We start from the raw sequence: 25,730 nt of genomic DNA on the forward strand, positions 1-25,730 counted from the left end.
GAGTGCCACAGAAAACCCACACATAAAATACAGAACAGCAAATACGCAATGTGCCAGCCTTGTGTGAGTCACGTCATAGAGAATCACAGATAAGAGACAGGTTCTGTCATTTCAGTACATTGCAGAAGACAAAGGTTCCAGGAGGCTATAGGACAGATGGGACAAATGAATAAAACAGGGAAAGGAGACTGCCGTTGTGCATTGTCCTTCCTTAAAGACCCAAGTGAAACGTTTCTGGAAAGTGCACCAACGTCTCAGTGGCTGTAACATGATCAGGACAAATGAGCAGGGGCGGACAGGACCCTAGGAAACGCAGGACAGTTCCAGGCATTATGGGCCTTATTCTAGTTCACTCTTTCTGACAAAATCCTTCTTAGATGGACAAAACCATGTGCACTGCAGGGGACAGATGTAAAATGTGCAGAGAGAATTAGATTTGGGTGAGTTATTTTGTTTCTGTGCAGGGTAAATACTGGCTGTTTTATTTATACACTGCAATATAGATCTCCCTTTGGAGTAAAACCCCACCCAAATCTAATTCTCTCTGCACAAGTAACATCTGCTACACCTGCAGTGAACATGGTTTTGTCCATCTAAAAAGGATTTTGTCAGAAAGAGTGAACTAGAATAAGGCCCTATGGCACATGTGTCCTCTGACTTCCCCCACCACGCCAATTCATGAGCCGTATCCGCAGTAGCTCCTCTGGGCCTCCTGGGTGTATAGAGCAGCTGTGGTCAGTGCTGGGTGAGCTGTTATGTAGAGTTACATACAAATGTCGCCACGCTCATCATGGCTGCATTGCGGCTGCTGGTGCCCGTTTGTTGCGCCTAGTTGCACCCTTGACTTAGGGGGCCAGGCTGCTAAAAATTGCATTTTTAAGGGTCCGTGGGTATGACTACAATGCACGCACACGCTAGTGTGTATCTCGGATACTCGGATACTTTTCGCATCCGAGGTACAACAGATCCATGATATGCTAGGGATGGCCATCGATGCTATCACCATCGTTGGCAATAGTACAAACAGTCATTGATGGCAACATAATATCGAATGGATGACCATCAATGTTTTGGACTATAGATGGTCATCTATTTTTTTTTGGTACTTATGTATTATCTGGGCTCCCATGTTAAATGCACCCCATTTTTTCATACCCCTACTATCCAACTACGCATGGAGTTGACTTTATATAGTGTGGCGAGCACAGCGAGCCACCGTGCCCGAAGCGTGGCGAGCGCAGTGAGCCCCGCGAGGGGACGCGGTCTCATAAGAAAAACGGGAGCCCAGATATTACATAAGTACCTTTTTTTTTTTATTGAGTGGCCGATGGAACAATCTGAAACTGGGGGGCGGTGGTTTATGGGTGTCGGGCATCTCTGCACCTCCAGAAGAAAAGAAAAAAAACAAAAACAATTTGGTTATGCTGTGCCAGATGGTTCTCCTCCGTCAATGGCAAAACTATTCTACATTGGTCCTAAACCATCAATGTTTTTGAAACATCGATGGCCATCCGTATGCTATGCATAAGTGTCATGTATGTATGAAGCCTGGAACCTGTCCGGACTGTTGTGTGGCTCACTGGTAATTACAGATTACTGGAGAGATTTGTCCCCACGTCCCTATAATGCTGCAATATACAAGCCGGGCTGTGCGCAGCATCATGTGGACAGATAAGGAGTGTGATCCAACGCAGCCGCTGAGCCTCACAGAATGCCCCAGTTCTGTATGTGGGGAGGCTGCCAGATAATAAGGCTCAGTCTGATGATCCTATTACAGGGCTAAAGGGGCCCAAACAGTAGCAGTCACACAGCAGAGATTCTTACATTCTGCAATCCGACAGTGTGCTCCCGTACCGTGCATGTATTCTGCAATCCGACAGTGTGCTCCCGTACAGTGCACATATTGTGCAATCCAAAAGTGTGCTCCCGTACAGTGCATGTATTCCAAATTATAGTTGGGCCCCCCCTCCTCACCATCCACAAGTTCAACCACTGGGCACGATCAAGGAAAACCCAGATACTGAACAACTGTGACTCTGATCCAGGAGCAGGTAGTGGTGATGTCACATGCAAGCAGCCAATTTTTTCCGTTGCAGGAAAACGATTCGGCGCACCTGCATGCACCTCTGAATAAGGCCCCTGTAGGCACAAATTTGTGTTTATTATGAAGTGCCAGCAAAGTGCGCTCAGACGTGGATCCAGCGCCTCTGTTTACTTACTTGGGATTCTAAAGCGATTCCTGTCTAACCCTTTATGTTTCTGGGTGTAGTGGTAGAAAACATAATCTGTTTTTTTTTTTAGGATAGACGAAACGCGTCTGTTTTCATGTTGCACCGTACGTGGCTGTTCTTCAACTTTGCATTGAGGCAAATCATGATCATTTCTCCAAGGTGTCAGAATCCAAATAGAAAGTGACTTTTTTAGACGCTTAAACAATAGTTCTCGTTATATCACAGAGAAGTCACACTGTTCCGAGGTCACACTATGTACTTATACACCTGTACAAACACCATCCATCTGTGCTGTATCGCTGACCGCTGAGCACTCCAATATCCAAAGTAACCAGGGTATAACTGTGCGCGGATACCAGATTGCCTTGATTTTCATGGACAAACTCCCTCAACTGTATTAGAGGAATTATTTTTACATCATGTTTTCCAGCCGCTGGTGCTTTGTCCTAAATAATTTTGACACCGAGGGGGAAAATGAATGGTATGCAATTAACACTTCATGGAAAATAAAATATAAAATCGGAGTTTATTTTAGTAATAAAAAATGCTCAATGGTATGAACCATTCTTTAGAACCGAGATTGGAGAACTATAGTTCTCCAGAGTCTGGTTTTCAAGACAATGCTCCGATCCGTAGTTCCATAAAGGCTGAAGACAACACTACGACTTCTTGTCTCTCTCCATGTGCCCATGCAGCATTCTTATTTGGGGCATGTTCTTGTTCCTCCCGCCCTTGTTCTGCTAAACCCAACTTCTCCTGATAACAAACACTTATCCTCTTCTGTCTCTTCTGTGAACTCCCCTCTATTCCTCACCCCTTACTATGGGGGTAGACAAGATTCTGGACCTGCTGTTCCTTCCATGTGAACCACCATCACTTTCTCCTCCTCTGAGCGACACTCTTTCAGCCTATACACCCTATGTCTCTATCTGTAAGCATCCTACGATGGTCCATTCCAGGCCTTCTTCTACTCTACACCTCATCTCTTGGAAATACCACACTGTATCTTCTATCTCACTCAAACTTACTTCTTGGCCTGCCCCTTATCCTTCCATTGCCTCTCTCTCTCTCTCTCTCTCTCTCTCTCTCTCTCTCGTCCTCTCTCATTTTTTCTTTCAGTCTATTCTCCAGGATGGATGTCCCAGTGCTTTCTGAACGTTAACATGCCAAGAGACAGATATAATTGTTTTTCAAAATACAGACCCCAGACCTTCGGTAAAGACACAATGCAGACCCCAGACCTCTGGTGGGGACACAATGAAGACCCCAGACCTCTGAAGGGTACACAATGCAGACCCCAGACTTTTGGTGGGGACACAATACAGACCCTAGATCTCTGGTGGGGACACAAAGTAGACCTCAGACCACTGGTGCAGACACATTGTAGACTTCAGACCTCTGTAGGGGACACAATGCAGACCCTAGATCTTTGGTCGGGACACAATGCAGACCCCTCACCTCAGATGAAGACACAATGCAAACCCCAGACCTCTGGTGTGGACACAGTGCAGACCTCAGATCTCTGGTGTGGACACAGTGCAGACCTCAGACTACTGGTGCAGACACATTGTAGACTTCAGACCTCTGTAGGGGACACAATGCAGACCCCAGATCTCTGGTGTGGACACAATGCAGACCCCAGACCTCTGGTGGGGACACAATGCAGACCCCAGACCTCTGGTGGGGACATAATGCAAACCCCAGACCTCTGGTGGGGACATAATGCAGACCCCAGACCTCTGGTGGGGACACAATGCAGACCCCTCACCTCAGATGAGGACACAATGCAGACCCCAGACCTCTGGTGTGGACACAGTGCAGACCTCAGACCTCTGGTGTGGACACAGTGCAGACCTCAGACCTCTGGAGTGGACACAGTGCAGACCTCAGACCACTGGTGCAGACACATTGTAGACTTCAGACCTCTGTAGGGGACACAATGCAGACCCCAGATCTCTGGTGGGGACACAATGCAGACCCCAGACCTCTGTAGGGTACACAATGCAGACCCCAGACTTCTGGTGGGGACACAATGCAGACCCTAGATCTCTGGTGGGGTCACAATGTAGACCTCAGACCACTGGTGCAGACACATTGTAGACTTCAGACCTCTGTAGGGGACACAATGCAGACCCTAGATCTCTGGTCGGGACACAATGCAGACCCCAGACCTCTGGTGGGGACACAATGCAGACCTCAGACCTCTGGTGGGGACACAATATAGACCCCTCACCTCAGATGAGGACACAATGCAGACCACAGACCTCTGGTGTGGACACAGTGTAGACCTCAGACCTCAGACCTCTGGTGTGGACACAGTGCAGACCTCAGACCTCTTGTGTGGACACAGTGCAGACCTCAGACTACTGGTGCGGACACATTGTAGACTTCAGACCTCTGTAGGGGACACAATGCAGACCCAGATCTCTGGTGGGGACACAATGCAGACCCCAGACCTCTGGTGGGGACACAATGCAGACCCCAGACCTCTGGTGGGGACATAATGCAAACCCCAGACCTCTGGTGGGGACATAATGCAGACCCCAGACCTCTGGTGGGGACACAATACCGGCCCTAAATCTTTGATGGGGACACAGATCTATGGTGGTGACACAATGCAGACCCCAGACCTTTGGTGGGGACACCATGCAGACCTCAGACCTCTGGTGGGAGCACAATGCAGACCTCTGGTGACGACACAATGCAGACCTCAAACCTCTGGTAGGGACACAATGCAGACCCCATACCTCTGGTGAGGACACAATGCAGACCCCTCACCTCAGATGAGGACACAATGCAGACCCCAGACCTCTGGTGGGGACACAATGCAGACCCCAGACCTCTGGTGGGGACACAATGCAGACCCCAGATCTCTGGTGGGGGACACAATGCAGATGCCATATCTTTGGTGAGGACACAATGCAGACCTCAGATCTCTGGTGGGGACACAATGCAGATGCCATATCTTTGGTGAGGACACAATGCAGACCTCAGATCTCTGGTGGGGACACAATGCAGACCCCTCACCTCAGATGAGGACACAATGCAGACCCCATACCTCTGGTGTGGACACAGTGCAGACCTCAGACCTCTGGTGTGGACACAGTGCAGACCTCAGACCTCTGGTGTGGAAACAGTGCAGACCTCAGACCACTGGTGTGGACACAGTGCAGACCTCAGACCAATGGTGTGGACACAGTGCAGACCTCAGCCCTCTGGTGGGGACACAATGCAGACCCCAGACCTCTGGTGAGGACTCAATGCAGACCCCAGACCTCTGGTGAGGACACAATGCAGACCCCAGACCTCTGGTGAGGACACAATGCAGATCCCTCACCTCAGGTGAGGACACAATGCAGACCCCAGACCTCAGGTGAGGACACAATGCAGACCCCAGACCTCTGGGGGAGGACACACTGCAGATGCCATATCTCTGGTGAGGACACAATGCAGACCCCTCACCTCAGATGAGGATACAATGCAGACCCCTCACCTCAGATGAGGACACAATGCAGACCCCAGACCTCTTGTGGGGACACAATGCAGACCCCAGACCTCTGGTGGGGACACAATGCAGACCCCAGATCTCTGGTGGGGGACACAATGCAGATGCCATATCTTTGGTGAGGACACAATGCAGACCTCAGATCTCTGGTGGGGACACAATGCAGATGCCATATCTTTGGTGAGGACACAATGCAGACCTCAGATCTCTGGTGGGGACACAATGCAGACCCCTCACCTCAGATGAGGACACAATGCAGACCCCATACCTCTGGTGTGGACACAGTGCAGACCTCAGACCTCTGGTGTGGACACAGTGCAGACCTCAGACCTCTGGTGTGGAAACAGTGCAGACCTCAGACCACTGGTGTGGACACAGTGCAGACCTCAGACCAATGGTGTGGACACAGTGCAGACCTCAGCCCTCTGGTGGGGACACAATCTAGACCCCAGACCTCTGGTGAGGACTCAATGCAGACCCCAGACCTCTGGTGAGGACACAATGCAGACCCCAGACCTCTGGTGAGGACACAATGCAGATCCCTCACCTCAGGTGAGGACACAATGCAGACCCCAGACCTCAGGTGAGGACACAATGCAGACCCCAGACCTCTGGGGGAGGACACACTGCAGATGCCATATCTCTGGTGAGGACACAATGCAGACCCCTCACCTCAGATGAGGATATAATGCAGCCCTCGGACCTCTGGTGGGGGACAAAATGCAGACCTCGGACCTCTGGTGGGGGACACAATGCAGACCTCGGACCTCTGGTGGGGGACACAATGCAGATGCCATATCTCTGGTGAGGACACAATGCAGACCTCAGATCTCTGGTGGGGACACAATGCAGACCTCAGACCTCTGGTGGGGACACAATGCAGACCCCTCACCTCAGATGAGGACACAATGCAGACCTCAGACCTCTGGTGTGGACACAGTGCAGACCTCAGACCTCTGGTGTGGAAACAGTGCAGACCCAGAGGTCTGCATTGTGTTCCCACCAGAGGGCTGAGGTCTGCACTGTGTCCACACCAGTGGTCTGAGGTTTGCACTGTGTCCACACCAGTGGTCTGAGGTCTGCACTGTGTCCCTGGTGTGGACACAGTGCAGACCTCAGACCACTGGTGTGGACACAGTGCAGACCTCAGACCACTGGTGTGGACACAGTGCAGACCTCAGCCCTCTGGTGGGGACACAATGCAGACCTCTGGTGGGGACACAATGCAGACCCCAGACCTCTGGTGAGGACTCAATGCAGACCCCAGACCTCTGGTGAGGACACAATGCAGACCCCAGACCTCTGGTGAGGACACAATGCAGATCCTTCACCTCAGGTGAGGACACAATGCCGACCCCAGACCTCTGGTGAAGACACAATGCAGACCCCAGACCTCTGGTGAGGACACAATGCAGACCCCAGACCTCTGGTGAGGACTCAATGCAGACCCCAGACCTCTGGTGAGGACACAATGCAGACCCCAGACCTCTGGTGAGGACACAATGCAGATCCCTCACCTCAGGTAAGGACACAATGCAGACCCCAGACCTCAGGTGAGGACACAATGCAGAGCCCAGACCTCTGGGGGAGGACACACTGCAGATGCCATATCTCTGATGAGGACACAATGCAGACCCCTCACCTCAGATGAGGATACAATGCAGACCTCGGACCTCTAGTGGGGGACAAAATGCAGACCTCGGACCACTGGTGGGGGACACAATGCAGACCTCGGACTTCTGGTGGGGGACACAATGCAGACCTCGGACCTCTGGTGGGGGACAGAATGCAGACCTCGGACCTCTGGTGGGGGACAGAATGCAGACCTCGGACCTCTGGTGGGGGACACAATGCAGACCTCGGACCTCTGGTGGGGGACACAATGCAGACCACAGACCTCTGGTGGGGACACAATGCAGACCTCAGACCTCTGGTGGGGACACAATGCAGACCCTAGATCTCTGGTCGGGACACAATGTAGACCTCAGACCACTGGTGCGGACACATTGTAGACTTCAGACCTCTGTAGGGTACACAATGCAGACCCCAGACTTCTGGTGGGGACACAATGCAGACCCTAGATCTCTGGTGGGGACACAATGTAGACCTCAGACCACTGGTGCAGACACATTGTAGACTTCAGACCTCTGTAGGGGACACAATGCAGACCCCAGATCTCTGGTGGGGACACAATGCAGACCCCAGACCTCTGGTGGGGACACAATGCAGACCCCAGACCTCTGGTGGGGACACAATACAGGCCCTAAATCTTTGATGGGGACACAGATCTATGGTGGTGAAACAATGCAGACCCCGGACCTTTGGTTAGGACACCATGCAGACCTCAGACATCTGGTGGGAGCACAATGCAGGCCTCTGGTGACGACACAATGCAGACCTCTGGTGAAGACACAATGTAGACCTCAAACCTCTGGTGGGGACACAATGCAGACCCCATACCTCTGGTGAGGACACAATGCAGACCCCTCACCTCAGATGAGGACACAATGCAGACCCCAGACCTCTGGTGGGGACACAATGCAGACCCCAGATCTCTGGTGGGGGACACAATGCAGATGCCATATCTCTGGTGAGGAAACAATGCAGACCTCAGATCTCTGGTGGGGACACAATGCAGACCTCAGACCTCTGGTGGGGACACAATGCAGACCCCAGACCTCTGGTGTGAACACAGGGCAGACCTCAGACCTCTGGTGTGGATACAGTGCAGACCTCAGACCTCTGGTGTGGACACAGTGCAGACCCCAGACCTCTGCTGTGGACACAGTGCAGACCTCAGACCTCTGGTGTGGACACAGTGCAGACCTCAGACCACTGGTGTGGACACAGTGCAGACCTCAGACCTCTGGTGGGGACACAATGCAGACCTCAGACCTCTGGTGGGGACACAATGCAGACCCTCACCTCAGATGAGGACACAATGCAGACCCCAGACCTCTGGTGGGGACACAATGCAGACCTCGGACCTCTGGTGGGGGACACAATGCAGACCTCGGACCTCTGGTGGGGGACACAATGCAGACCTCAGACCTCTGGTGGGGACACAATGCAGACCTCAGACCTCTGGTGGGGACACAATGCAGACCTCAGACTTCTGGTGAGGACACAATGCAGACCCCAGACCTCTGGTGAGGACTCAATGCAGACCCCAGACCTCTGGTGAGGACACAATGTAAACCCCAGACCTCTGGTGAGGACACAATGCAGACCCCTCACCTCAGGTGAGGACACAATGCAGACCCCAGACCTCAGGTGAGGACACAATGCAGACACCAGACCTCTGGGGAGGACACACTGCAGATGCCATATCTCTGGTGAGGACACAATGCAGAACCCTCACCTCAGATGAGGACACAATGCAGACCTCGGACCTCTGGTGGGGGACACAATGCAGACCCTGGACCTCTGGTGGGGGACACAATGCAGACCTCGGACCTCTGGTGGGTACACAATGCAGACCTTGGACCTCTGGTGGGGGACACAATGCAGACCTCGGACCTCTGGTGGGGACACAATGCAGACCTCAGGTGAGGACACAATGCAGACCTCAGACCTCTGGTGGGGACACAATGCAGACCCCTCACCTCAGATGAGGACACAATTCAGACACCAGACCTCTGGTGGGGACACAATGCAGACCTCAGACCTCTGGTAGGGACACAATGCAGACCCCTCACCTCAGATGGGGACACAATTCAGACACCAGACCTCTGGTGGGGACACAATGCAGACCCCTCACCTCAGATGGGGACACAATTCAGACACCAGACCTCTGGTGGGGACACAATGCCGACCTCAGCCCTCTGGTGGGGACACAATGCAGACCTCTGGTGGGGACACAATGCAGACCCCACTTGGGGACACAATGCAGACCTCGGACCTCTGGTGGGGACACAATACAGATGCCATATCTCTAACGGTAACATATTTAATAATAAAAGTTAATAAAGGCCCTTTATATTTACAATTATGTGTAAGTCTGACAAGTGCCGCCTATGTTCTGCATCATATTCTGTGTGTGTGTTTGTGTATTTGTGTATATGTATATGTATGTTTTCATGTCCGTGAATTAATGCCCGGTGCAGACATGCTCTACAGATTACCGTATGTTTGGTGCCAACGTTCTTTGTCTTGGAAACAATAGACGTGTTGAAGGGCATGATCCTCTGCGGCTCTGGATATGATGATGAGGGGCAGGCTTTGGAGCTGGCTATAGAAGGACCATAAATAGTCACTGGACACCACTACTAGGACTAAGGCGGAGGAGAAAAGATATACCATAGAAAGATGCACAAGGCCAGGGATTATCACACAGGATGTACCCTGAGTCTACTCTTCCTACCTCTTCTACTTGGAGCAGCAGAAATCAAGCCAGACATGTAAGTGACTGAGGGTCTGTCCTAGACCCTCATATCCTGCTTCATAGTCTATGCACCCATACTGATGAGGTTAAGTAGCTAGTAAGGGTCCTGCAATGCCCGCCAGCTGTAACATCTACTGTGCATTTTATATTTGGTCATATCAGTTGGCAGCATCACTATTACTGTATGTTCCAGCTGTACTTTTATTACTTACTAGGTGGTTCATCGTGCCCCACGGGTGCTCTTCACACCGTTGTAAGGGGCTCCGCCCCCTTAATCTTTCAACGTCTTTATTGCGTGAAATACGTTTTCTGTGGGAGATGCGGGTCTGGTATACTGTGCCCCCTTAACCTGTGAACGCCTTTATTGCGTGAAATATGGTTTGTGCGGGAGGGGAACTAGTGCGGGTGCGGGAGGGGCAGGTGTGGTGTTTCGACAGGTGGATGTGGTGCTGCTTTGGTTGGTGGAGTTGCAGGTGCGGGGGTGCCTCGTGTGGGTGGTGTGGGTTGGTGGGGTACACTGGTTGAGTGAGGGTAAGTTGCGGGGGTGCTGTGGGTGCAGTAACAATGGTGGTGTGGTGGGGTAGGTATGGGTGCATGTGTACTGCGGATGGGTGCGGAGTTGATTTGGCTGGGTTTGGGGGTACTGCGGGTTGAGGAGGTCCAGGTGCGGGGGTGCCGTGGGTGGGTGCATTAGTAGGGTGGGTGGGAGAGAGGTGGGTGTGGGGGGTGTGTGTGTGTGTGCTGCGGGTGGTGGAGTTGGTCTTGCAGGGGTGCTGTGGCTGGGAGAGGGTCAGGTGCAGGGGTTCCTGTAGGTGGGGCGGGTGTGGTGGTGTGGGTGGCCGAGGGGCGGTTGCAGGGGTACTGCAGGTGGGTGAGGGTTGGGTGTGGTTGATTAGCGGGTGGGTGTGGGCGTACTGCATGCGCAGTAGGTGTGGTTGCGGGGATGGCATGGGTGGGGGAGTGTCATGTACGGGGGTACTGCAGTTGTGTTTGGCTGAGGTTCGGGGTGGGCACAGGTGTGGAAGGGGTGGGTGCAGTGCTGATGGGAGTGCGGGAGTGTGTCCGGGTTGCTGTTGGTATGGGAGCACCAGGAGCGGCGGATGAGGTAAGGGAGTGTGTGAGGGTAGTGTGGGTGTTGAGGGGCCGCTTTGGTGGGTTGTGGATGTCCGTACTGTGGTAGGGGAGTGGCGAGTGCCATTGCTGGGCTTTTTCCTGAGGAGGGTAGATGATGTGCAGTCAGTGGGGTAGGAGGGTAGATGATGTGTAGTCAGTGGGGCAGGAGGGTAGATGTTTTGTAGTCAGTGTGGCAGGAGGGTAGATAATGTGTAGACAGTGGGGCAGGAGGGTAGATGATGTGTAGACAGTGGGGCAGGAGGGTAGATGTTTTGTAGTCAGTGTGGCAGGAGGGCAGATGATGTGCTGGGTTAGCAGTGCTGAGGTGCAATTAGAGAGGTGAGGAGGGTTGATAGGTCAATTATCAGTGTGGTGTGGCAATTTGTGTGGTAACTGGGGCACATTGAGAGTGATAAGGGGAGTAAGCAGGGTAAGTGGCTATAATTGTTAGTGATGGGAGGGTAGAGTTAGTGGTGTAGAAGTGCAATTAGTGTGGTGAGGGGGCAGTGAGTGGGGTTATAGGGATAGTTGAGGGACAGTCAGCGGTGTGACAGGGGCAGTTATTAGTAATGGAGGGGCAGTTAGAATTGAGATGGGGCAGCTGGTGGAGCGCAAGGGGATGGAGGGGGTAAAACAACCCCCGGATGGGGTGTGTGTGTGAGTGGGGGAGATGTTGGGGGGAATCCTCCGGTTGTCTTTGTGTGCCAGGTACCCCGGCAGGAGCAGTCAGAGCAGCAGCCAGCACCACCACATCGTGGGCTGGGGATCAGGCCATGAGTGTCCGGTCAGAGCCTCCCCGGAGCCGACGGTTCTCTCCTCACATAGATCCAGGCTCCGTCCGTCAATCAGAGGCTGAGACCCGCCCCTTCCCTGCCCCAGCCTCCGAATGACAGCCCGGGGGAACCGTCCCCTGTCAGCGGCCAGGCACCCGGCGGCACACACAGCAGCCCCTATATATTGTGTGTACATGCTGCTTTGCCCCACTATATTGTACATGCTGCTGTGCCCCACTACCCCTATACATTATCCCAGATACAGTGGTTGAAGTGGAAATTTTGAAGTGGGGTTATGGAAAAGTAGAAATGTCCTCTGGCAGGCTGAAGGTGCGCTCACTGGCCGGCTGAAGGGGCGTGACCACATAAAAGGGGAGTGGTCATGCAAAAGGGTTGGCTTAATGTTCTAGTTTTTTAATTTCTTTTTATAAAACTTACTTTTAATAGGCTGCATGGGGGGGGGGGTTAGGGTTAGGCTGTGTGAGGGGATGGTTAGGGTTAGGCTGCAGGAGGGGAGGTTAGGGTTAGGCTGTGGGAAGGGAGGTTAGGGTTAGGCTGCAGGAGGGGAGGTTAGGGTTAGGCTGTGGGAGGGGAAGTTAGGGTTAGGCTGTGGGAAGGGAGGTTAGGGTTAGGTTGTGGGAGGGGAGGTTAGGGTTAGGCTGCGGGAGGGGAGGTTAGGGTCAGGCTGCGGGAGGGGAGGTTAGGGTTAGGCTGCAGGAGGGGAAGGTTAGGGTTAGGCTGCGGGAGGGGAGGTTAGGGTCAGGCTGCGGAAGGGGAGGTTAGGGTCAGGCTGCGGGAGGGGAGGTTAGGGTTAGGCTGCGGGAGGGGAGGTTAGGGTCAGGCTGCGGGAGGGGAGGTTAGGGTTAGGCTGCAGGAGGGGAAGGTTAGGGTTAGGCTGTGGGAAGGGAGGTTAGGGTTAGGCTGCAGGAGGGGAGGTTAGGGTTAGGCTGTGGGAAGGGAGGTTAGGGTTAGGCTGCAGGAGGGTAGGTTAGGGATAGGCTGCAGGAGGGGAGGTTAGGGATAGGCTGCAGGAGGGGAGGTTAGGGTTAGGCTGCGGGAGGGGAGGTTAGGGTTAGGCTGCGGGAGGGGAGGTTAGGGTCAGGCTGCGGGAGGGGAGGTTAGGGTTAGGCTGCAGGAGGGGAAGGTTAGGGTTAGGCTGTGGGAGGGGAGGTTAGGGTTAGGCTGCAGGAGGGGAGGTTAGGGTTAGGCTGTGGGAAGGGAGGTTAGGGTCAGGCTGCGGGAGGGGAGGTTAGGGTTAGGCTGCAGGAGGGGAAGGTTAGGGTTAGGCTGTGGGAAGGGAGGTTAGGGTTAGGCTGCAGGAGGGGAGGTTAGGGTTAGGCTGTGGGAAGGGAGGTTAGGGTTAGGCTGCAGGAGGGTAGGTTAGGGATAGGCTGCAGGAGGGGAGGTTAGGGATAGGCTGCAGGAGGGGAGGTTAGGGTTAGGCTGCGGGAGGGGAGGTTAGGGTTAGGCTGCGGGAGGGGAGGTTAGGGTCAGGCTGCGGGAGGGGAGGTTAGGGTTAGGCTGCAGGAGGGGAAGGTTAGGGTTAGGCTGTGGGAGGGGAGGTTAGGGTTAGGCTGCAGGAGGGGAGGTTAGGGTTAGGCTGTGGGAAGGGAGGTTAAGGTTAGGCTGCAGGAGGGGAGGTTAGGGATAGGCTGCAGGAGGGGAGGTTAGGGTTAGGCTGTGGGAAGGGAGGTTAGGGTTAGGCTGCAGGAAGGGAGGTTAGGGTTAGGCTGCGGGAGGGGAGGTTGGGGTTAGGCTGCAGGAGGGGAGGTTAGGGTTAGCCTTTGGGAAGGGTAGGCTAGGCTGCGGGGAGGGGAGGTAACTTACCCCCTGTGCTCCCAATTCCCTCTGTCTCCATTCTGCTCCGCTGGGCCTGGGCTGCACCGCACAGTAGTGAGGAAACTGAAAGTAAACTACAACTCACTGCAGCAAGGGCTGCTGGGAATTGTAGTTTATTTTCTGTTTCTTCCCTACAGTGCACCCGGCTCCTGACGGACACTTCAAGTTTCTTGCTGCAGCTGCAGGGGGTCGTCCCTCCTCTGCTCCTTCAGGTAGCAACTCTCTAATACCCCTTTCAGACAGAAAAAAAGACCAGGGAATTTCCCTGCTCTTGCCGTGTCGACCCGGGTTTTTCTTCTGTCTGAAAGGGTCAACACGGGTCTAAAGTTCCGGGACTTCGACCCAGGTATTTAACTGGGCTTTTCCCGGGTCTGTATTCCAAAAACCCGGGTCGCCAGCTGTCTAAAAGGAAACGACCCGGGTTTTTGGGATTATTACACATTGTTAGGCACTGATTGGCTCTCCTGGTGGGGTGCTGGCTGATTGGTTGTGAGGATAGGCTTCTCTGATTGGCTGGGAGGGCATGGCAATGGAGCTGGCCTCTGATGTCATTAGGGAGCTGAAAAAAGGATAGCATGGCCCACTGGTAGAAGCAAGAGGTGAGAGCTGCTGGCAGTGAGAGGGGAGGAGGATATCGGCAAACAGATGACTGGGACAGTCAAAGATGCCACAGTGTACTCAAACATTGCAAATATACTGACAGCCATGTGAGGTAACATGTACCTTCCAGTATATAAAAACAATAAAACTTGTTTACAACATATCCTTTTGTCATGCCATGGTTAATGCAATGCAGTGAGCAGACACCACCCACTTTTGATGATCTCATCTCTGTGTGCCTTTAAAACTGTCCTATTCTTATAACACACAGAGTTTTTCAGGAAAAATCCGGCTTCTGTGTGAAAGGGGTCGACACGGGAAATACCCAGGTTTTTGCTCCTGTGTGAAAGGGGGTCAGCCCCTTGCTGCCTAGTTGTACCCGGGTTTTTGTATCCGGGAAATACCTGGGTTTTTGGGATTTTTCTGTCTGAAAGGGGTATAATGCAGGCATTCCCAACCACGGTCCTCAAGGCACACCAACAGTGCAGGTTTTAGTGATATCCAGGCTTCAGCACAGATGGATTAATCAGAATCACTCAGGTACTAATTAAGTCGCCTGTGCTCAAGCCTGGATATCACTAAAACCTGTACTGTTGGTGTGCCTTGAGGACCGTGGTTGGGAATGCCTGCTCTAATGTTTGGGGGGAGCGAGTGCACTGCCCAGATCTGTCAATTTGTGACTGTCTTGGGCGGAGTCATAGATTGACTCCGCCCAGCACTATACACAGACTCACAGATTGACAGTTCTGGGCTATCATATAAGAGATTGTAGATGGAGGTTCCCTCCCCCCTGATGTGAGCTACGAGTGTCACAAACCTGACTTGGTTTACTTTTGTTTTCTGATTTCCAATGTTTCCAGGCTTGTCTATGTCCATGCTACTGCAGCTGCTCTGCATTACTCCTTGATTAAGCTTCTTTGAGGCTCCCTGGCTTCAGCACTGGTCACATGATCCAAGTGTATTCAAGTAATCCCACTTCCTGGATGTGACCTAATTGGTGCTGCAGTCAGTAGCCAATCCCCAGCTACCTAGCGGGATATAACGACTCAGCTCAGGGCCTTAAACACAGCTAGTCTGAGCCCTGTGTTCATCGTCCCTGTGGGTTTCTGTGCAATCTGCTGCTGTTACCAAAGCTCCCTGGCTCTCTCTCCACCTGCCAGGTTACCTTCCTCGCTGTTACCATCTCCAGCTCCCAAGGGAAGAGGATAGAGCACTCCAGCATGTCCCAGCAGAGTTTGCTACTGGTCTTAAAGGGCCATCACCATCTTCGACTCCCTAGTCGACACAGGCGTCTACTCTAAACCTCACTTGTCCATACCTCCCAACTGTCACGATTACAGCGGGACAGTCACGATTTCGGGTCCTGTCCCGCTGTCCCACCCGCGGCAGGCATTGTCCCGCTGCGGGGGGTGGCAGTTGGGAGACCCCCCAATCTAATAGAATAGACGCTGTGCGCATGCAAATGAGGTCGTGGCTAATTAGCATAAGCTGTGCCCTCATTTACATATGCCCAGCCCCCTTTTCGGACGCTCGCGCGGCTTTGCCACGCGCGAGTGTCCCTATTTCTGAAGCACAGAAGTTGGGAGGTATGCTTGTCATTCTTCTGATCGTTCCCCAGAGACTGACTCCAAATCTCCTGAGAGAGTACCTGCTACAGTGATCCTCATCCTTCTGCTGCTGCTACGACCACCTTGCCTGGTTAATTGCAGCTGCTGTTATATTGTCTCCAGCTTACAGTCAGCTCCCCGAGTGCAGCACAGGACCATCGACTCCCAGGTCGACGCTGCCGTCATCGACTCCCAGGTCGACGCTGCCGTCATCGACTCCCAGGTCGACGCTGCCATCATTGACTACTAGGTCGACGCTGCAACCATCCCCAGCTCCCAGGCTGAAGAATACACTATATGTTCCCTGACCAACAGTGCCCTCCTGGCCAGACAGACTCTGCATTGGCTCCCAGGTCAACGTACCCTCCTGGCTCCTAGGCAGGGGCGTAACTATAGCACCGCAGCCCCCGCCACCGCGGGGGGGGGGGGCGCTGTGCATGTGGGGGCGCCGGGGGCTGTGGTGCTATAGTTAAACCCCCCCCCCCCAATCCCTCGCAGACTGTCACTTACCTATCGCGCTGGTCCCGGCGGCTCCGTTCTTCTGCTGAAGACCACCACAAAATGGCCGCCCCCTTATAGCACACAGTTCTCTGAAACTGTCTGCTGTATGGGGGCGGCCATTTTCTGGTGGTCCTCAGCAGAAGAACGGAGCTGCCGGGACCAGCGCGATAGGTAAGGCTGTGGGGGATTGAGGGGGGTTTGCATGGGCGGCGGGGTAGGGGTGCTCGGCGGGGCGGCGACGGGGGGGGGGGGGGGGGCACCCAAAACGTAGCTACGCCACTGCTCCTAGGCCAGGCGGACTCTACAGTGGCTCCCAGGCCGCCAACTGCCCATGTCGGATCCCAGGCCGCCAAACAGCACATTTACTTCCCTCCAGCTTTCAGGCCTTCTACAGTCCGTGTCAACTCCCTGGTCATCAACACTCCTCCAGGCCCCCAGGCCATCAACTACTCATCAGCTCCCAAGCAACTGTCATCTCTCCGGCCTCCCAGGCCAACACAGACGAAGTTCCTCAGTTCCAAGCTAACTGCCGGCAAAAACTGGACCATTCATTGTGACTTCTGGGTTCTAGTTGTTTGGTGTTTTCAGTGAAACTTCTGAAATATATGCTAACAAGACGTTATGCACTCACATTTGTCCATATATCGGAGAAAGCCAGTGCATTTGTACCTGTATGTGCATTTGTACCTGTTTGTGTATGTTTTAACTTTTGGTGGCGGTCGGGGATAGCCGCATGCACGTGGAGTTCCGATTTCCTTTCCAGCGTGCAACATGGCGGGGAGAGGGAGAAGGCAGAGGAAGCGAGTGGACTGTAGCAAGCGCTGAGGATGCAGCGCATGCAACACCCAGCCGGAGTAAGGAGGAGGAGGCTACTGTAGCGAGTGCCGAGGACACAGCGACACCTGGAGGAAGGAGAAGGCTGCTGTAGTGAGTGCAGAGTGTCTAAGACGCAGCGACACCTGGCTGGAGGAGGGTAGTGCTGCAGCACCATCAGTCCGGGGGAACCCCCGGAGGATGATCACCTTCAGCTCCCTCACTCCATGGTCCTCACACAGGCAGGTGAGGAGGCCTAGCACACTCTGCGACTTCCCTGCCCGGGACAGGAGGCACATCGGCCATGGGGCCCCTTCATGACACCCAGAGGCCAGTAGGACGCACCAGCTCCATGTGAACTCTGTGGTGGCGCCCCCCCCCCCACACTGACTCTCCCCCAGCCTCACTAACTGACTACCACCACAAACGCTGGCTTTCCCTACAGGAAAATGGCCTGTTGAGCCCTTCAAGATGGCGGTGCGAATGGCTGCCTTGGAACTGTGCACTCAGCCATATGTAACTCCTGTGTGATAACTGGTACTGTCCCTGCTATACATGTACTGTCCCTGCTTGTATTCAGTGGCGTAACTATAGCTCCGCAGCCCCCGCAGTGGCGGGGGGGCGCAGAGAAATTGGGTTCGCCACCGGGGGGGCTGCGGGGCTATAGTTACCCGCGGTCTGCGTCTCGCCCGGCTCTCTGTCGGGACCTTCCTGACGTCACGGTCCCGGCCGGCTCCTGCTGCAATGAAAACTGACAATTAGAAAATGGCTGCCCCCATACTGCAGACAGTTTTCTGTCTACAGTATGGGGGCAGCCATTTTCTAAGAGTCCGTTTTCATTGTAGCAGCAGGAGCCGGCCGAGACCGTGACGTCAGGAAGGTCCCGACAGAGAGCCGGGCGAGAGTCTGACGCAGACCGCAGGTAAGAAGGGGCAGGTTAGGTGGGGGGCACCGAATAAACGTGCGGGGGGGGGGGGGGCGATAAATAGTTAGTTACGCCCCTGCTTGTATTGTTACCTACCGGGCTGCTGCAATGACCAGTGGTGCCATTGATGGCTGCCTAGGCGCTGTGCTGCTTGGCGGGTGTGTGTTCCCCGCGTCTATATCCCCCCAGGGTACTGCTAGCCTATACCTGTATGTGTTTGTATATCTGTCACTGTTTAACTGTACCTAACTGGCTGCTGCACAGCAATCCAAATCAAATTCCTAGTATATGCAAGTATACCTGGCCAATAAAGTTGATTCTGATGTGTACCTGTATGTGTATTGGTATACCTGTATGTATGTTGGTGTACCTGTATGCCTGTTGGTATACATGTATGTGTATTTTTACGTGTTGGTGTACCTGTATGTTTATTGGTGTACCTGTAAGCACCTCTCATGTCTAAAATTAAGGTATGCAATCCAAGCCCCCAAATATTCTATTTTGTTCAAGAAATCCAGTTTTAATTCCATGGCCATTGGAGCTTGCACCCTACTTGCATTTAATGAGAAGCAATGCATCTGCCTTGGTGTCTTGGATCAACTCTACACCTCTCTCCTCTAGAATCTACATGGTGCTGCTCCCCGCTGAGTTGCATTACCCCTCCACAGAAACGGCCTGCCTGCTGTTGGAGAATACCCAAACGTGGAAAATCTCTGTAACGGTGACCTTCGAGGTGCAAGGTCAGGTCGTCACCTTGTTTCCGTTGGAAAAAAATCCCATATCTGCCTTTCGCTGCAGCAGTTTTCAGGTGAGGGCCTGATATGTGCTGGGTTACCCTGAACAGCACAAAATAAGAGAGTAAGATCCTTAATGTACAGTGGGGATAAACATAGAGGGGGAAATTTACTAAGAATACAAACATTTGTATTCTAAATGCAAATGAATACAACTGGCATCGCCGTTGGATGTCATTTACGAATTCGTATTTACAAAGCAGTCGTATTTGACTGCTTCGTATTTCCTGATGGCGAATGGATTCGTATTTTTTCCGATACGAATTCGTATTTTAAAATGCTAATTCGTATTTGCATCTGCAGTATAAATTTTTTTTTTAAATAAGTAATTTTAAAAAAACGTCATGGGGTGCCCCCATGGGCATAACTAGCCCCAGGCTGGTCCTGGTTTTAGAAAACCAGGAAACCATTCAAATAGGGGTCTTTTTGTTTTCTATGTCTATTTGTGTATGACTGGTGATTCATACAACAGCATAAAGTCCACAGGCAGCGACAAGCGCAAAGATTTATCCATCACTTTTTTTTTTCTAGAAAAATTTTTCAGTTGTGTTTTTATTTAACTATTGGTTCTGCTGTGGAACTAAGAATCCCAGCAAGTCCATTAATGGGCCGCATGCTGCGACTTGTGGTTCTCCAAGTCCCAGTATGTGGTCCAGGTTGGCTTGGACTCATAGTTCCACAGCAGAACCCAATGATTTTCATCTATCTTTTACACATTTATCAGCCTGGTGGACACCGCTCCATGGCCACTGGGGACAGCCCCAGGCTTCAGCCTGGGAAGGTCAATTCTGGAGGGGGGACCCCTTCATTGGGGGGGGTCCCCACTCCCCCAAGCTGACCTGTCAGGGGGTTAATGCTTTGGCCGGCGGGACTTCTATAAAAAGTCTACCCCCCCCCCCCCCCCCCCAGCTGTGGCATTACCCTGCTGGCTGGTTGGTGCTGGTTCTTAAAATACGAGGGACCCCTACTCATTTTGTCCCCTGTATTTTGAGAACCATGACCGGCCCTTTGGCCTGCTGCTTGTTTTAAAAAATATTTGAATAGTTTCCTGATAATTTTTTTTTTTTTTTTTTTTAAAACAGGACCATTCTTTTGAATGGTGATTCCTATTTAGTCGATGTTGTATACATTCGTATTTGTAAATACGAATGTGCCATCAAATGAATATGAATGCCAAAAATACAAATATATATAAAATAGATGTATTTTTGGATACAAATACGTATTTTTCTTAGTAAATTTCCCCCAGATTGTCATATTTTACCTATATTTAGAAAAAAAACCTTTCTACAGTAGTTCTAGTAATATCAGTGGGACACCTTTCTGATCATACTGATGTGAGAATATATTGCATTTAATGTCCGATTCAGAACTGCTCACTGGGCTGCCGGTGTTCAGTTCCCAGAGAGCAGGGAACTGCTGCACGTGGAATTCGGGAATGGAATGATTTTTCCCCTGCTCGCAGGACTCACTCAGAGCTGCGAAGGCCGCACATGTGCCGACAGTTGGCATTTCATGCCCTACCATCAACTAGGGCGTGGTGGGAGAATAAAATAGTGTGCTGAGCGTAGCGAGCCATGTTGAGGGACGTAGTGCTACGTTTTAGTGTCCATGACGATTGTGAGGATATTTGGGACAAAAAAAATAAAAAAAACCATGTCGACCTTCGCCATGTGGACCTAATGATCCTGTCGACCTAACCCTTTTTGACCTTCCTGCATGTCAACCTTCAGTCATGTCGACCCTCATGCATGTTGACCTTGTGGTGTCGATCTAATGGTTGTCAACCTACAGATGGAACGCCTCCCAGCTAGCGCTGGGGCTCGCCAGAATGCCCCCGCTGGCGAGATGGTGCTCCATCTGACTGGGAGGCGCGAGCGTCCCCTTCTGGCGGTTGGTGATCAGACCCCCACTAGAAAAGAGCCGCTGCATCTGTAGTTGCTGTCTATGCCATGATTTTTGTTGGAATTACTGTGCAGAGCTATGGTGGAGGTAGAACGGAGTTCCCCCACTTTAACCTCTGGCTGAGAGGATGAGGAATAGCGGATGATCGGTCTAGCCGGAGTTTCGGGATGGACCGTAAGGAGGGCAAGTAGAAGGAGGTTACAGTAGGCAAGTCAATGGGGAGTAGGAGGAGGTTACAGTAGGCAAGTCAATGGGGAGCGGGAGGAGGTTACAGTAGGCAAGTCAATGGGGAGCAGGAGGAGGTTACAGTAGGCAAGTCAATGGGGAGTAGGAGGAGGTTACAGTAGGCAAGTCGGTACTCTTTACCTAGCACGGCGCCCATCGCGGGCATCGCGGGTACATTTATGTCTGGCCGCGACGCGACCGACGCGATGCCCGCGATTTCCCATTGAAACCCATGTTAAACATGGAAATCGTGTCGGTCGCGTCGCGGCCGGCCATAAATGTACCCGCGATGCCCGCGACGCGATGCTCCCGATTTGCCGACGCGATTTTTTACCTCACGATGCCCACGATCAAGATCGTGGGCGCCGTGCTAGGTAAAGAGTACCGGCAAGTCAATGGGGAGCAGGAGGAGGTTACAGTGGGCAAGTCAATGGGGAGTAGGAGGAGGTTACAGTAGGCAAGTCAATGGGGAGTAGGAGGAGGTTACAGTGGGCAAGTCAATGGGGAGCAGGAGGAGGTTACAGTGGGCAAGTCAATGGGGAGCAGGAGGAGGTTGCAGTAGGCAAGTCAATGGGGAGCAGGAGGAGGTTGCAGTAGGCAAGTCAATGGGGAGCAGGAGGAGGTTGCAGTAGGCAAGTCAATGGGGAGCAGGAGGAGGTTGCAGTAGGCAAGTCAATGGGGAGCAGGAGGAGGTTGCAGTAGGCAAGTCAATGGGGAGCAGGAGGAGGTTGCAGTAGGCAAGTCAATGGGGAGCAGGAGGAGGTTGCAGTAGGCAAGTCAATGGGGAGCAGGAGGAGGTTGCAGTAGGCAAGTCAATGGGGAGCAGGAGGAGGTTACAGTAGGCAAGTCAATGGGGAGCAGGAGGAGGTTACAGTAGGCAAGTCAATGGGGAGCAGGAGGAGGTTACAGTAGGCAAGTCAATGGGGAGTAGGAGGAGGTTGCAGTAGGCAAGTCAATGGGGAGCAGGAGGAGGTTGCAGTAGGCAAGTCAATGGGGAGCAGGAGGAGGTTGCAGTAGGCAAGTCAATGGGGAGCAGGAGGAGGTTGCAGTAGGCAAGTCAATGGGGAGCAGGAGGAGGTTGCAGTAGGCAAGTCAATGGGGAGCAGGAGGAGGTTGCAGTAGTCCAGGTAGAAATGCAACCGAGCACAAGGAGAAAGACAGTTCCACAATGCGGCCAATCAGCTTCTGCATTTATATAGCACTAACATCTACGAGATGATCAAACCTCTGAAAACTTCCTTTTTTATGGGTTTCCTGCAATATGTATACATGTAAGCCTGCTCTATGTAATATGTGTGCGCTATATAAATAACTGGTAATAAATGAACAATCTATTTCTGCAGATTTATGGGGGGATTTTACAAGGGGACACGAATGGGTGACCCATTTGGGCACACATCTCGCCAATCAGGGGCAGCCCAGTATACTTCTGCATTTAATCCTATTATCTCTGCCGCCAGGTCCCTCCCCCTTCTAACGGCGACAATGAAGTTGGAACGGTTAAAATTGTTATTCAGGGAGAAGTCAACATTGAGCAAAGCAAATACGCCCTCGTCCAGAGAATACCGCAAGGAGTTGTGATTCAGACGGATAAACCCAGCTACCGGCCAAGAGAAACTGGTGCGATGGGGAGTGGGGCGGGGGAGGGTGGCGGAGGTGGACGGAATAAAATACTAATACCTCGTGCCTCTTTCTTCTCTAGTTCGCTTCCGCATCGTGACGTTGGATGAAAACTTTTTATGTGCAAAGATGAAGGTAAATGTGGCGCTGATGTGAGTTTTGGAAGGTTCTGCAGTCATTAGGTTGACGGTGTCTAGGCCAGAAGTCAAAAGTTCAACCACTGGCATGGTCAAAAGGTCGACATACTGTAGTCAAAAGGTCAAAATGATAAAGGTCAACGTGGAAAAAGATTAACATGTTTTTTTTCATGATCTTTTTAAAAAAAATTACTTGTTCATGTTTCACCATCCCTGTGGGCATAGGGGGTGATTCTGTAGTGATCAGACGTTGTGCTTTCTGCCAGGCGGCGTTTATGGGCTCGATAGGCAGCGACTGTACACTGCGTAGTGAGCCTTGCTGAATCAGGCCCATAAAGGGAGAATATCATAGTGTGCTGAGCGTATTGAGGCACTCGCCATGTGAGGGGCGTGTCCATGTTGACCTGAGAGACACCAAACACCGCGAAAAACTCACGTCACCTTTTGACCATGTCGACCTTTTGACTATGTCGAACTTACGCATGTCAACCTTTTTCATGTGTGGACTTACCAACCCATACCTATTTTCAGATTGGTAGAGACTAGATCCCCTTCAGTTTTGATTACAGGATATGATGTTCAGTGAGGGCGGAAGTTGTTAGATGCCCTCACAACGTTTTTTGTTTTATCTGTAATTCACGTAGGTGATTTTGTTTTATTTTAGCTGCATTGTACCCTCGCGGGCTCGCTGTGCTCGCACGCTTCGGGCACGGTGGCACGCTGCGCTCGCCACAGATTTATATTACCCCTCCAGGTATACGTGGACCCAGGGCATGATGGGAAAATTGTCAAAACTGAAGGGGATCTAGACCCTACGATTTCGGATCCACAACTTTGGCCTATCCAAAGTCAGTGAAAAAGAAACATCTGTGCCTGATGATATAGATATAGGGCTGAAGGGAACAGGACTCCAGAACATTCCACGTGCTTAGTTAATGTTGTAAGAAGGATTGAACGCCATAAATTAGAGGTGGGCATAATACTTGACACAGACAAAAGGTCGACATGGTGTAGCTATACAGGGCCTAAATGTCGACATGGAAAAGATCAACACATAAAAAGGTCTAGATGGGTTTTTAATGTGTTTTTTTTTTTTTTTTGTGTCAATGTCAACGCTTGTCAACACCTCTCATGTGGATGGTAAAGTATGTGTTGACCATTTTCCTGTTGAGCTTTTGGTGTCCACCTAGACTAGCAGTTTTTAAACCACTAGTGTGCCCTGTGCTGTTCTCAAGTGTCCCACTAGAGCTAGAGATTTTGGCCTCATTTTCCTTTTAATGTGACGAAGATGACATTGAGCAGGACGGCATTGATGAAGTTGCGGCAGTGTATGTCCTCCTTAACTCTGAACCTAATGTTCCAGCAGTTGCCTCTTGCAGTTCTATGACATTAACCGCGATCTGTGACTACCGCCTCACCATACGGTTTCGGCAGTGTGTACAGACGGAGCTGCTCTTATCCATCCGGCCAAAGTGACCTATCTCAGCGCACTGTTTGCCGAGACGGGGACACGCACATGCGTCCCATTCTCGGCAAACAGCGCACCGAGACGGAAAGCTGTGGCACGCCGGCCGAATGAATGAGCGTGTTTCCATCTGTATGTCTAGTGGTGTAACTAGAAATCATGCCTCGACCTGCCACATCATACACTTATTATAGCATATATCCATCTGTCCAGTAGGACCTCTAGCATCTGTCTCCTTCAAGGCGGTGGCCATTTTTAGAGACATTTTCAGCAGATTCCGTACGGACGCCAGACCCATTGGAATCCCCCCCCCCCCCCCCCCCCCCCCCCTCACAGTGCCAGCTCCCCAAGCCACAGCTCGGGCTGCACTGCCATTGTTACAACACTTACACTACACAATACCAGTATTTTACAAAACCTTTGCACTTTGCTTGCTGATATATACACAATGCCAACTTTGTTAACATGTCAACATTTTGCAGATGTCGTCATTTACTATTATTCCTGTATTATTATAAACGTTTATATATTATTACATTTTATTTATAAAGTTACTGCAAAGTGTACGCATCACCCTGTAGGGTAAACATATAGAATAGTAACAGAGTATCAGAAGACAGATACAATACACAATGGCGGAGCATAGTATACACAAAGTACACAGTATGTGTATGGGTCATAAGATCAACACAATGAAGGTCGACCTATTGAAGATCAACAGGTAGTGTTCCCGCTAGGCTGTTTTAGCGGGGCGCTGTGCCCTGCCCGATTTTTAAAGGGCAAAATGCGCCCTGCCCGTCTCGCAGCACCCCGCTAAAACAGCCTCACGGGGAAGCCCAGCGTCGCCGTTGACGGCGATGACTGGCGCTTCCCCGGCAGCACAGTGTATTCGGAGGGGCCGGGCCCGCCCCCTTTGATGACTGTGGCGGCCGGGCCCGCCCCCTTTAATGACAATGGCGGCCTCTTTCATTACGGCGGCGGCCCGGGCACGCCCCCTCCATGACGTCGGTGGCCCGGGCACACCCCTTTCATGACGTCGCGGCCCGGGCATGCCCCCAGCTGTGACGTCGGTGTGCCCGGTCCTCCCCCCAGCGCCCTGCCCGGTGCCACTACTAGAGTGAACACTAAACAGGGCTTAGGTCCACACCTGACATAGGTCGACGGGGGTAAGGTCGGCAGGGTCGGAGGTCCACAAAAGCATTAGGTCGACACTGGAAAGGTCAACAGTCAAAAGGTCGACTTGAGTTTTTAAGGGTTTTTTTTGCCCGGAATGCTGACATAGTCAACACGGAC

At 52.1% G+C, this 25,730-nt stretch overlaps 1 protein-coding gene across 1 annotated transcript in view; it reads left to right on the top strand.

Annotated features, from left to right (window-relative positions):
- Positions 1-10,044: 10,044 nt before the first annotated feature.
- Positions 10,045-25,730, top strand: part of LOC146009778 (alpha-2-macroglobulin-like protein 1) — a 79,759-nt gene continuing 64,073 nt past the window's right edge. Inside the window, exons 1-4 of the mRNA XM_083150238.1 lie at positions 10,045-10,136; positions 18,913-19,099; positions 22,676-22,835; positions 22,918-22,970. Coding sequence (XP_083006364.1) covers positions 10,045-10,136; positions 18,913-19,099; positions 22,676-22,835; positions 22,918-22,970 — 492 coding nt within the window. The remainder of the gene's footprint in view (positions 10,137-18,912; positions 19,100-22,675; positions 22,836-22,917; positions 22,971-25,730) is intronic.

This window comes from Crinia signifera, chromosome 6 (assembly GCF_055691185.1).
Source record: "Crinia signifera chromosome 6, ASM5569118v1, whole genome shotgun sequence".
Taxonomy (NCBI): Eukaryota; Metazoa; Chordata; class Amphibia; order Anura; family Myobatrachidae; genus Crinia; species Crinia signifera.